Here is a 13717-nt window from a genome sequence, read left to right as displayed (position 1 = left end):
CACCTACTGGACGTAAAAATATTAGTTGGCATGAATTTGAAGAGTGTGGCCTTTTGCACACAGCCTGTAAATGTCAACAACAAAAGGAGTGTGTAAAACATCTATATTGTAGTGATGGCAGTATACTGTGTATATTTATACTGGCAGTATGGAAAATGATTATTTGGAAATGCTTAAAATGGAAATGATCATTTACTGTGAGGTGAGGTGTGGTTGGGGTGTGGACAGTAGTTGTGCTTTTGTAACGTTGAGGTATGCCTGTTCACATTTTATTCTATAAGAACTAAATTTTCACTGCTTTTATGACCTTTTTAGTGGGGAGAACATAGCTAGGATTTAATGATTTAACAAATCTTTTGAATCCTTTGTCCTCCACAATGCTAAATGGCTGGGAGTCCTCAATCACCATGCTAACCAGGTCTTCATCTATTTGAGATTGTTCTCCTGAGGAAAGACAATAAAGACAAAGCACAAATATAAATATCACACACGTCACTTATTACAGTTGTATAATATTGTTATATCATTTAGTAACATTACTGCATGCTATATTATCATTGCATTTGATGGCTCACCTGGTCTTGCTCCACAATCCGTGTTCCCCTTATTCTCATGCAAAGCTCTGTAGTGCCTAAGCATGGATGAGGTGTTGTTGTTATAGCCCAGCTCCCTGGCACATAGCAAACACTTCACCTTGTACAAAAGTCAAGACAGCTTAACATAAATTGTATTGCACCATCAGTATTATGAAAATATATCTTCTGTAGAAATTAACATACCTTGTTGGGAGGAATAAAATCAAAATGTTCCCACACAGGGGAGGACAGCCTCCTCTTCTTAGCTGGCTCCATTCTCTCCTGACTTTCTCTCCTCACTCTCATAAACCTCCAAACTGTCTCCAAACTGTCTCCAAACTCTCACTAATCGCAACTCTCCACCAAACACCCACATTTTTGAATAAAGTCTGAGGGGTTTGTATCGCTGTCATATCTCGCGGCAAAGTTCGAACCACTTCATGAACCAGTCACGTGGTACAGCCGGGCAGCGAGGCTTCGGACGTCATCGTTTTAAGTTCCTCCCATAAATGAAGCATAAATGAGCGGAAACGCTCCCTCAATTACTCGACACAAGCTTCGAAGCCTCGATACAGAACGTCACATCACTACCCGTGGCTCAGTGCTCGGTGCGTTTACCCGCCAAGAAGCTGCAAACAAGACGATTTCTCCCAGCATGAACATCATGATTGTCTCCGTGTACGGTGAGTTGGCTGTCCTTCTGACGGTCTCTGTGTGATCTTTGTTTCAAATTTTCCTCCTTCGCTTTCTTTCTTCTGTGAACTATCCGCGGGCCACAGTCAGGGTTTGTCTCACCTGCAACAGGTGAACACAGCAGACGCACTTTGACGCACTCCGATAGCCGGTGCTGTGCCAAAAAGTCAAAAAGGGATTTCCGGTATTTACCAAAAAATGACTGCTGGAATTGAATCCATCATAAATAACTTGTTGCTTTATAATGTGCAAAAAAGATCACGAGTAATAATGACGTCACTCTTGTAGTTACAGCATATTACAGTGCCAGCTGCGCTCAGTAAATAAAAACAGAGTAACAGACATCATATTTTTAATGATGGCTTCAGTGTTTTCAGTCCTTCTGCACACGCAGCTGTGATTTAGTTAATGTGAAGTGATTTCCTGGAAAGTCCGGCGCTCAGAGGAGGTGTTTCTTGCTTCTCCTCAAACAATCCTGTTTGTTGGCTTCCTGTGAGGGGAGGCAGACGGTCTCCATCCTTCAAATAAATGCGCAAACTGATTAATCAGCCTGAATAATGGGACAATTTGACACTGATGACCAGTCCTCTTATCTTAACCCGCTAAATTATTATGAACAGCGCATTCCTTTGGTTACCGTTTTATATTCCTGAGCCCTGTGTCTGTTTGCCTGAAGGGTGAATGTGATTGGAACAGGCGAATGACCAAGAAGAACCTGTGACAACTTTCTTTAAATCTGTGACATTGACATATTTAAAGAACTCTGCAGTGCTGATTTCCCTTTCATGGAGTCTCACCTGCAAGTAAGAACAGGTGGAGCGTGGAAACAGCAGCCTGCCCTTTGACCTACAGATCATCGGTCTGCACAAAAACAATGAACGTGAGGGGAAAGTCAGAGATCCGGCTGTGCCGTTGGGGGACTTTTTGTTGGGTGGAGTTTCAAATCCACGCTGCAGTAATGAAACTAGCTCAGCTCAAACGAAGGGGGGAAAAAAAGACAAACAAACAGCCATCAGAGCAGCTGACGTCACTCCGAACGCAGGGCACGAGTGTCAGAGAGAGCAGATCCAAACACGCTAACACGCTGGGGTGTTGTTGTGTGTCTGTTTGTGATCTGGGTTAACTGACCCTTGAATTTTCTCAGTATACCACAATAAAATAAGATTTCTGTTTTTTGCAAAGCCACTTTTTAATCAGGTGGTTACAGCTTCCTATCAGTAAGAGTTCTGAAAGGTCACACAAGATTCTGCTTCGCTCGTTCTTTCAGATTGTTATCAGGCTGCTAATAACAAGGCCCTCTCTGTATAGCACTGGGAGGAAGTGAGAATGATTCATCTGCCTTTGTTACTCTCAAAGGTTTCATGGTTCAGTACAGTCCTCCTTTAGGTCTCTTTATACCCTGTTTTGTGGGTTGATGGTTGGAGGCACTTGTCTTCGTGTTGGTTGCTGATAGTCTCTGATGTTTGATGTGGTTTCATTTGGGACTGATCGCGTGAATCTGATCATGAATGGAAGCTAAAGTTTGTTACAAGCCGTTTGTGAGCCTTGTTTCCTGTCACATGTTGACCTTTGCAAATTACAGCCAATCAGAACGTAGCCTAAACATTTAGATGAGAAATGGTCTCATCTTTGTTGTTTCAGAGTATTTTCTTCATGTTTAAGGGTAGTTTGTACGCATCATGATGGTTGAGTCTTAAGTGTGTTTTGAAACTTCCTCTTTCCACTGCTTCATGCTGGATGAGCTCATCGGATGTTCTCTTTCTAACTCCGTAACCTGCGAGATTCACACGTTGAATCAGCTGAGTTTCTGAAGCTGAAAGCAGACGAGTTTTCCTTTAACTGAAGCTCGTTTGAGTCTGTTAGTCCCATCCTGGCTCTGAGGTTGTATCTGTGTCAGTAAATTCATTGTGTTTGTGTCATTACATCAGACTGTCAGACTGGAGCTGGTCAGGAAACATCAGATTCAGATAAGAGTCTCTTGGACTTGTTTTCCCATTGCTGAGAGGAACCAGCAACGGGAATCTGTTTTTTAACAGATGTAAGTGAAGTGAGATCCTGCAGTGGTTTAAGATTCCTGTGAAACCCACAAACAAGTTATCGGGAATGTTTTCAGGATGAGGACTGACTGAAAAGAGATCCTCTGACTGAAGTCGGAGGTTTCACTGACGAAGAAAGGAAGTTTGATGGTTGTATTGCATCATAAAAAACATGAGAGTGACTTTTACAGCCTGAAAAACTTTGAACCACAGACTGTTCAGTCAGCTGAACAGTCCATGGAAACATCCAGCTCTGATGGATGTTTCCATGGAAACGTGTTTGTTGTGCGCTGTTGTTTGGGGATTTTCACTCTGTACGTTTCCTTCTGTCAGGACACGCTGTGATAAAAAGCAGAAGGCTCGCCGAGGCTGGCACACTTTAAACTCTGACACAGTTTTAACGTCAGGCAGCGTGCTGGAGTGTGTTTCATAGCAACACACGAACACGTCAGGAAGAGGAGGAGGAACTCTTCCAAAGGCATTCGCCTTCATGATTAGAATCTAACAGTGGCAAGGCGGCGGGGCTTGCAGTGTACAGGTGAAAGTATGTCAGTGGGAGTGTCCTCACACTCACAGCAGAGAAACAGCTGAATGAATGAAGGCTCATGTTTGTTACAACAGCAGCACAAGGACTTTGTAGGCATTTCTCACTGGACTTTCCCAGTGATGAAAAAATCTTTGAAACTCGTCTAGAGGAACAGCAGAGACGGTGTTTTGGCCGCCACCCTGTTGGCTTGTCAGTGACCAGAAGTGACCATATTTGGGTGAGAGGGTGGAACACTAAGTTATCTTTTAATACTACCTATGCCGGTTATCAGTCTGCACTTACCGACGTTATGGGAGCATCACACAAACACAGATACCTGCTGATTAGAGTTCAGTCACATCCAGGATAAATCCCAGAATTTCACTCAGAAAAGCTGGAACTCAGACTTCTCAGTGTGTTAATACAGTAACCTCACTCCAGACATATTAATGGACAGATAATGTCATTAAAATGCTCCAACAGCAGGTGAAGCTAGCAGACAGCTAGCAGTCGGTTACTTACTGAGTTGAAACGTCGCCGAGACAAAGCACTGAATCGGTAAAGTAAAAAAGACAAATACAGGTGTCAGAGTGGTTAGCACTGTTGCCTCACAGCTGTGCAGCATTTACGTGTTCTCCCCGTGTCTGTGGATTCTCTCCAACTCGGGCCAAAGATGGGTTAATAAGGTAATTGGTGATTTTTAAATTGGCTGCAGGCGTGAATGGTTGCCTTTAGCCTTGCGATCGAATGCCAACCTGTCCAGGTGTACCCTGCCTCTCGTCCTGTAACAGCTAAGTGGCAGCACTCTCAAATACAGCTGCAATGTCAAGAAACCTCACTTAAAGGGTTAAACCTCTGTAAACCACCCCTCTGAAGTAATGCATCATAAACAGCATTTTTTCTTTGGGCCTCAGCTATCAGACCTTTTAGAACCTTTATGATCGTTATAACTTACAGAGCAAATGTTGGGAGTTTTTCCTTCCCACTGTTACTAAGTGTTTGCTCATATGGGGTGTTTCTCTGTGTTATTGTAGGGTCTTTACCTATATTAAACACTTCGAGGCGACGGAGGTTGTGATTTGGTGCTATAGAACTAAAATTTAATTGAAGCTCAGCTTTTAGAAATGTTCTGGTAATCAAATCGAAGACTTTAAACACAGTATGGAGTCCCACAGGGCTCTATTAGTGTGCCCCTACAGTTTAAAATATAGTATCAGAGCACTGCTATAAATTTGACAGCTGGCTTTAGATGTAAACATCTGGAACAGATCCAGTCGTTCCACTTTTGCTGCTGCTTTATACAGCAACAAACTGCCGTCGTAGCTCTGAGACCATCTTTAGGTGTTAGACTGGTCCAGTGTCAGAGTTTTGAAGTTGTGTGACCGTGCCGTTTGTTCACTTTCAGTTTTCGCCCTCGCGCTGCTGCCTGGTCTTCAGCTTTCTGCAGCAGAGTCTCCATCAAGTCTAACCTGTAACTCCACACGGCTCTCTAATGGGTCGGTCCTGTTCCAGCTGCCACACGGGCCCAGTTCATCCAGCTGCAGCACCTGCTGGGAGGATCAGAACGTGAGTCCACCACACTCAGCATGATGCCATTGCTGTTACTGCTGCACACATGCTCTCAGAGTTAGATCAGCAAATCACAAGCAATTACACATTTCACTTTCACAACCTGCTGCTATTGATCAACACCACGATTACATCATAGATTTTGTTCTTTTAACTTCCTTGTTTGGAGAACTCTGGACACTTCAAACATTGGGCGGGTCATTGGACTGGCTGTGCACCTCAGAGAAATCCATAAACAGACAGGGAATGTAAACCCGAGTGATCACAGGCGCTCAAGGTGACTTGGCTGCTAGGTGACTAGCAGCAGTGAAGGGCGGGGCTCACATAGCACAGGTGAATAATAAATTAATTGATAAAGGCTAAGAGAAGAACAGCATGTTTGCTCCTAGAGGACACATCTTCAGGTACATTCAGGCTCGTTGTTATGTCTGTAGCTCGTTTTCAGAATGCTCACTGAGTGCAATGTCAGATCCTGCCATACATAAATACCTGAATGGGTATCAAATCTAGTCCTTCCAGTTATACTTCCTAATGCCTCGGCTGCCATGTTTTGGGTGTGGCCTTCCTCAATTGCTTAAGTGTTTCTTTTGATTCTCAGACAAAGCAAAAATCAGCTGGCTGAGTGAAAAGTTGATTTTAGTGATCATGAAACAGAGCATCAGTGCCAGTGATGCTGTGAGCCAGCAGGAAGCTCTGAGGTGGAGGTTTGTGGTGTTTTCACAGAATCAGGTGTCTTTGAAACTGAAACCAGTTTTCTTTGATTTGTGGCAGTAAATCCGTCACGTTTGTGTCATTTAAGTCAGACTGAAGCTAAACAGGAAACCAGATTCTGTGTTTGTGTGATGCAGACAAGTAAGAGATACTCTGCAGGCAGAAGGACTGAAGTCAGAGTCTGACTTCAGTCTCTTTGAGACCGCATCTCAAAGAGACCGCGTCTCAAAGAGACCGCGTCTCAAAGACGGCATCTCTTTGAGACTTCCTCCCAATCCTCCCAGAGAATTCGATCAGCAATTCCCAGAGAATTGCTGATCAAATGCCAAACGCCTGTTTGTGAACACACTGAAACATGACAGCAGTGGGTCTGATCTCAGGCAGATTATCAGGAATGTTTGAGAATGTCTGACTGAGGCTGAGGGTGAGATAATCAGACAGGAAGCAGGTTTGACTGCTGTATTACATCATAAATCATCAAAGCGACTTTCACAGGCTGTGGCGCAATGCGCTGTAGGGAAAAAGGAGTCGCCCGGCTCAGTCAAAAGACGGGTTAATGGGTTAGTTTAACTGCCGATTATAAATTGGCTGTATGTGTGAATGCATTCAACCTCACTGAACGCTTGTGGGATCAGCCTTTTGTGCCAGAGTGGCCAACACAACCACACTGGCTGACAAACGCTAGTTGATGAATGGGATCCATCCCACAGCAGTGTGTGACCAGGCCACTGACCTGCACGAGGAAGAGGTACCAGGTGCCAACAAGCATTGTTACAGCAAAAATAATCAACCAAACACAAATCTCTTTACTTTTGGTGCCCTTATATACACAGAGTTGTAGCTTTTTTCATTTTTATTTCTCATCTATTGCTTATTTTCTCTATTGTGGCATCTATTTTGTGTTTCATCCACAAATCTATTCTGTATGTTTTGGAAGCTTTTTGACCTTCCCCTTGGATGCTAGGACTCGGTGAATCTACGTATAAAGTTGATGAACAGAGTTTTAAAAAGGGAACAATAGCAGGAGGAGTTTCCCCAGATTTCCACTGGACTTTCCCGTGAGGTGAAGCGGAAGAAGCAGAGCAGAAGAATTTGTTTGTTTTCTTGGTCTGCAGCTCTGATGTAACTCAGTCACAAAGTTATTAACATTCTTTGCTTTATCAACCTCTCAGTGAAAGCTGGAAGCTTCGTGTGGTTGTAAAGTTGTGGCTGACGGCATTGCATAGAGTATGTGTGTGCGTGCGTGCGTGCGTGCGTGCGTGCGCGTGTGTGTGTGTGTCTTTGCTCTTTTGTTTTTCGTTTCATTTCTCGTCGTTCTGTGAAACCTGAAACTCGGAGGGTTCAGGCAAATGTTACACAGCAGTAAAGTAACGTTTTCACTTTTTAAACTCGATTATGGAAACAACAGTTACAATAACAACATTTAGTGGCAACAGCGTGAAAAATGAAACAAAAAGTAAACCTCGCCGTGGAAGATGTGGAATCATTTGTCACCTCCAGTCAGTAATGTTTAGTCTGTGAACTCTTCACTCAAAAACACAGAATGACCCACTGGACCATACTGCATTCAGGTCCTAACACTGAGTGCTTACAGTCCAGCTGAAGATCTTCTTATTGCCTTTAACTGTGTTTGTAACATCAGCCTGTGTCTCTGTTCAAACCAAATGCACTTTCTAAATCCCGGAGCAACAAAATTTGACCTGTTGCTGGTGCTAGATGAAAGTTGAGAGAGTCTACCTCTGTGTTCTGGTGATCAATCATTTCAACCTTGATTAGCTGCTGAAGAATTACAATAACCCCCTCCGTGAATCGCCACCTTATCGTGGTGGAGGGGTTTGTGTGCCCGTGTGATCCCAGGAGCTATGTTGTCGGGGGCATTTAGCCCCTGTTAGGGTCTCCCAAGGCAAATTGGTCCTGGGTGAGGGGCCAGACGAAGAGCGATTCTGAGACAGTTATGAAAGGTCAGCAATAGGTGTTACCTAAGTCGGCCAGCTAGGGTTTAGTGTCTGTCCAGGACATCTCCTGGCTGGGGATTATGTCTGCAGGATGGTGTGGGAATGCGTTGATGTTTTCAGAGGTTTCTGAGAAAGGGAGGTCTGAGAGTCTCTGTTAGACTGCTGCCTCCGTCACCTGCGTAAGCAGCAGTGGAAGGATGGACGGTAATAATCAAGTATTTTGTTTCTTTTGCAGAAAACTGTCATGGCACGAGGCTCACGCTTTCATGAAGTCTTTGTCCACAGTCTGACGGACAACTCCATCATCCTGGCTGACTGTCGTCCCCTGCGCTACATCCTGGAGTGCTCTGGGGTAAAAACAAGCTTCTTGCTCAGATTCAGACCTTTTTTTCTGTGGTTTTATTACAAAAAGACTAAAATCTTCCACTGCTGAGCTCAGTCCTGAACTATCAGTGTGCAAAGTTTAACGGTGATATTTTAACTTTACAGAAACGGAGTTCATCATTTCAAAACACAGATTTACATTTCAGTGCATGCAGCTGAACACTGAACACTTCTGTGTCACTGACTGAAAAACAAACTGTGCATCTCTGTATCTGATCTGTTTTTATTTTGTTTGTTTGTTTAACTTTATGACAGGAAATTTAAGCATGTTATTTTTGAGATTATGGAGCTGTTAAAAGCAAAAAAGGAGCAGAAGAACGTGAGGAAATGGGGCGGGGTTACACATTGATTAACAGGTTGCAAATGTGAGCATACTGTTTCTTCAGTTTCTCAGTCAGAGGAGATATTACCAGAAAAATCAGATCATCTCCACAGTTTGACAGAGCGACTGTTTCCTGTTCTTTGTATGCTCTCAGAAAACTATTTTTTAGCTCTGACCTCAACTTTTTTTTCCCTCAGATGCTGCAGGAGATCGAATGCGCAGGTGAGAGCTCTAAAGAGTAATTAATAATTAATTCATACAGGTGTTCCCACACTCAGCTTAAAAGTTTTTTTGTTTTTTGTTTGTTCGTTTTTCCAGCAGACAGGAAATGCTTTCCATCATCCGCTGTTTCATTCACCACATTTCTTTTTCTCTTCTAGTGAACTGCAGTTCTCACCTGGACCCTGCTTCACCTTCCCGTAAGTCACATGTTTCCTGAACAGGTTGGGGTGTTCAAGTCTCCTCACTCTGCTCTGACATGAACTGCAGCCTCACAGAGTGTCAGTAAACGCCACACCGCCTCAGCTCAGAGGAACACCTGGAGACTGTTTCTTTAAAGTAATGGATTACTTCACATATGTACTCCCTGTAGAATCTAACTGGTTATTTTGCATTAATAACAGTTTAGTGTCAGTTTAACATCGAAGACTAAACTGTTCATATCTGAGGAGAGCAGACAGGAGAAGCCACAGATATCAAACTTTTGCACGTTTCTTCACTCAGTTTAAATCGATGATCTTCAAAACTTTTTCCTGAAGGTTTGTGCCACCCGTTCACTTTCAGCTGTGCCACATGACTTTGGTTTAGGAGCACGGGCACATACAGGACGTCTTTCCTGGGCAAGTTGTTTAAGTCTTAGTAAAAAGCTAACAGCAGATCAGGCTGAGGGTTATATCTCAGCATCCCTGGGTCATTTCATACATAAGCTCCTCCCAGCAGAGCTGAATGAAAACAGGTCCAGACTGTTCTCTACGTTCTGTTTAATCGCTAATTCTTGACAGTCCACCTTCAATTAAATTTGCCTCATTAACAAACACTAAACAAATTCTTCTTGTCCTTCCTACGGCCTCATCAGAGCGCTCTGCTTTCAGCACATGCTCATTTGAAATATTTTTCGCCTCTATGGACTCTGCGGCGCTCTGTAGAAACGGAAGTAAGACTTTAAAAAAATTCTGTTTCTGTCAGGGAGTCAGATCAGCGCCTCATCATCTGGACCACACCATCACCATCCAGCAGGATGTTTCTGTTCGAGCTGTGAAAATAATAATGATACTGAGAATGCCCTCATGTTTTTGTCTCCTCAGCAAACCCCACCCACCCAGACAAGCCGGAGTGGACAACCGGAGCCATCATCGCTGTTAGCCTTCTGTCATCTGTCATCTTCATCATTGTTGCCATGCTTTGGCGCTTCTATAAGAAAAAACGTTCTGTGACGACCCCAACTGCTCTTTACACTCCAGCTCAAACTGTTTAAACACTGCAAACAAACCCATTGCACGGCTCCATCATCAACAATAATAATAACAATAATAATAATGATAATAATAATAATAATAATTGACTGTTAAATAAACATTCAGTGTATTATTAGATATTCTCTTTAAATATATATATGTTTAAAATGATGATGGAGCCAGATGTAAAGATAAACGTTTTGTTTTAGTCCAGGAGCCCCAAACAGATCCAGCTGTTTAAAAAAAAATAACAAAAAAACCCCCTTTTTTTTTTTTTTGCTTTTTTTTTGCTTTTTAGCAATAAGTTCGTTGATTTCGTAGCTTCAGTCCGACCAGAGGTCAGGGCTACACAGGTACCCTCAGGATAAACAGAGCTTCTAAACAGGGAACGATCACAGATGAATCTGAGCGAGCAGCCAGCTGTGACTTCACTTCCTGTCCATCAACGCAGCGTCGACATTCCCGTGTTAATCAGAGAGAAGCTGTTAACCCTGTAAAGCCTGGATCATGAAATAATTACTCCAAACATTCACATTTTTTAATCTTTAATTAAACCTGACAGACTTGTTTTTATTTACTATCAGTTTGTTTATGACTTTTACTTTATAAGCAACTGCACAAAAATGTTACAAACGTATTGTTCGGTTTATCACGGTTACACAGGAAAAAAATCACGCTGATGAATGTAGAGGCCTCAAAGTCATGTTGCACGTGACACATTTGGCATTACAGGGTTAACCGCTTCTTCAGTTCCTCACAGGTCATCCAAACCCCACCCCCACCTCAATCACCCACCTGCTGCACCAGCAGGCGTTCCCGCCTTGAGCAGTTCTTATAGAAACGTAACAGAAACTGGCCATGAATTCATTTTAATGCCGTCAGGATAGAAATTAATTTCTCGTTTTTCTCACTGAAAATTTCTTTATATCCTGCCCGCACCAGTTTTACTGCCGATCCAAACACACACGACAGTGGACTCTTCCTTTGTTTATCCAGTGTTTGGGGTTAAAGGTGCCCTTCGGGTCCCGATAGTTTATGTTCACGTGTTAAAACGAGCCAGGAGATCCAGTCTGAGGTTCTGCACAGAGATGGTTTTCTTAGTGAAACAGATCCTGGAGCAGCTTCAGGTCTGGCTCTTCAGGTTACAACGTAAAGCTGCATGTCTGTAAGCTCTGTAGCCCAGTGGGCCGTACGTGACGCGTTTACTCACTATGTGCAGCATCATGTTACTCGTGATGACTTCATTTATACTTGAATGTTCACGCTGTCAGTCCCACTGTGTCCAAACCATCACCAACATCCCAACTTCACAGTATAATTGTGCTGATGCACACCGCAGGTGCAGGTGCCCCGTGATTGTGTTCACAGCACAGCTCACACCTGATGATCTAGACTGACATCTCCTCATGAAGCTTCTAGTTCGGAGATGTCGTCTGAACGTTAAAAAAAAAAAGCTTCCAAAAAAGAAGCGGGTGTTACGACCGGCGTTTTTTCCGTCCTGTCTTACTCCTCCTGGTATATGGACCTCCGTGTGTTATTCACCTGACGTTCGTAACCACATTCAGTGCCCCGACACACCAAGCTGACCTCAAACGACCCTGAAACCCACGCTGCCCACATCAGAGAAAAAAGCTTCATGGAGAATCTGGCCTCTGCTTAAATCCCACATGAATGTCACAGGAGCTCTGCAATGTTCATGAAATCACTCTTTAGTTTCCTTTAAGATCCGATCCTCTGGACGTCCAGGTGGAACAGGGCTCGGCTTGGTGCATCGGGGCTTTTGGCTCCTGGAGCCAACAACAGGCTTCGAATGCCGAATCCTACTAAACGTTATAAACCCGACAGTCTGTTACATATCGCCGCGTAGGACGCAGAGCCATGGTTTATAAACGAGGAAACGCGATGAAGCAGATACTTCTATTTATTTTCTGAAGTATCACATAAAGTTTTCAAGTCAGCAGCAGAGACACAAGCTGTGTTTCAGCTGCTCTGACTGGTCTTCCGCTGTGGAAGTTGGGAGATTTTAATCATATATATTACTATAATATAATAAATATATATGTATATATATGCTGATGGTTTTCATGTTGCACACAAAGACATGCAGTTTGTCTGGTTTTCTGTGTCAGGGCTCCTGGACTTAGATTCTTATATTGTATAAACATTGATGTAAAAATCAGGCCAGCTGGTGTAAACATGGTTTGATTTCCTCTTTTAAATTTATCTGCTCTTTGCTTTTTCTGTGGTTTGGTGTCATAGGTCTATTATGTTGTCCCTTCTTTGACAGTAACCGCGAGAACCTGCAGGGTTTCTCTCGTTTAAAGCTGCAATGATTGCTTTAACCTCGAGGTGACGGTTGTTGTGATTTGGCGCTATATAAGTAGAATAGGATTAAATTTATCAGCCTCTGCGATGTGATTGGTGGATAAAGGTTTTTGTCTGGTCTGATGTTCATTTTCTCCCATGTTTAATAAAGAAAAGCATCAAAATTGGTCTTTAAATTTGAAGTCAGGCAGTGAATGTCTGCAGAACCGAAACTGCAAAAGAGGCTGAAAGGCTTGAGTGATTAGTGCAGCTTTAAAGACTGAAGAGAAACTCGTCTGCTTTTCGAAAATTGTTGTTGTTTTGTTTTGTTTTTAATCAGGCTGTTTCTCTTATGCAGTGAATTATCACGTAAAGCTTAGAATCTAATCGTATTCTGATCATCTGAGCTACAAAAATGAATTTTTAATGAAAGATGATTGTATTGATCTGTAAATCGGTGAGGGGTTATTGATTATAGCTTCATGGTTATCTCTGTGCTTTAATAAACTCTTTGAAAATGATTCCCCGGTGTCTGTCTGATGTTTACATTCTTCTCTGTGATGAAAGCTTTAGTGTTTTATGAGTTTCCTCTTCACATGTGTTTAAATGTCTTCAGTCAGGGAAAAAAAGGTGATCACGCTGAATATGAACAGGAAGTGATGACATCGGCATCACGACAGTCGAGTATGTGGCACGCACTTTAAATAATGAAAGTTAGAATAAAAAGGTCGAGTAAGGTCAGCAGTGAGAGGCTGGAGAGCCTGAGGAGCTGTACATGATTTAAAAATAAATCAATAACAATGCAGCTCAATATCAAGCAGGTAAAGTTTGGAGTCAAAAATAAAGAGCTGAGCTTCAGTCAGGTTTCTTTTTCTCTGTGCTGCAGCTGCTCTCACACAGACTGTTCAATAAAACAAGTGAACTGGATACATTTATAGCGACAGACACTGTCTGACACATCTGCCATTGACTGAACCACAACAAGAGCCAGTATCTGCTGCTCCTCCTAACTGTGTGTGTGTGTGTGTGTGTGTGTGTGAGTGAGTGATGCAGTGACAGGTGGAGTGCACTGATTGGCCTCTGCCAGGCTCCTGTGTCTGGATTGGATCATTAGTTTGAGTCCTGGCTTCAGAGTTTTGGTGAGTTCTTGACAGTGACTCATACACACTTGTCACGCACTGAAAAACT

At 43.0% G+C, this 13717-nt stretch overlaps 1 protein-coding gene and 1 long non-coding RNA gene across 2 annotated transcripts; one reads left to right on the top strand and one right to left on the bottom strand.

Moving 5' to 3' along the window:
* Nucleotides 1–303: 303 nt before the first annotated feature.
* Nucleotides 304–903, bottom strand: LOC309700612. Its single transcript, XR_014274700.1, has 3 exons — nt 780–903; nt 576–693; nt 304–444 (listed from the first exon to the last, which is right to left on the bottom strand). It is a non-coding gene; the product is annotated as an uncharacterized lncRNA (long non-coding RNA).
* A 141-nt stretch (nt 904–1044) lies between these two features.
* LOC309700604 (uncharacterized protein) lies at nt 1045–13050 on the top strand. The gene is made up of 6 exons (XM_082524258.1): nt 1045–1258; nt 5236–5396; nt 8301–8417; nt 8969–8993; nt 9152–9190; nt 10076–13050. Exons 1-6 carry the CDS (start codon nt 1096–1098, stop codon nt 10243–10245), a joined length of 675 nt encoding a protein of 224 aa, XP_082380384.1. The 5' UTR covers nt 1045–1095; the 3' UTR covers nt 10246–13050.
* Nucleotides 13051–13717: the final 667 nt, after the last annotated feature.

Source organism: Aulonocara stuartgranti (assembly GCF_965226115.1).
Source record: "Aulonocara stuartgranti genome assembly, chromosome: 23".
Taxonomy (NCBI): domain Eukaryota; kingdom Metazoa; phylum Chordata; class Actinopteri; order Cichliformes; family Cichlidae; genus Aulonocara; species Aulonocara stuartgranti.
Note: the sequence above shows the minus strand (reverse complement) of the source record. Positions and strands in the feature narration are given on the sequence as shown.

Excerpts from the sequence above, each read along its gene's own strand:
- LOC309700604 (XM_082524258.1), top strand. The coding sequence starts at position 1,096 with ATGAGCGGAAACGCTCCCTCAATTACTCGACACAAGCTTCGAAGCCTC. Across the intron at positions 1,259-5,235 it reads CATGATTGTCTCCGTGTACG|TTTTCGCCCTCGCGCTGCTG; the intron begins GTGAGTTGGCTG and ends GTTCACTTTCAG. Across the intron at positions 9,191-10,075 it reads GGACCCTGCTTCACCTTCCC|CAAACCCCACCCACCCAGAC; the intron begins GTAAGTCACATG and ends TTGTCTCCTCAG.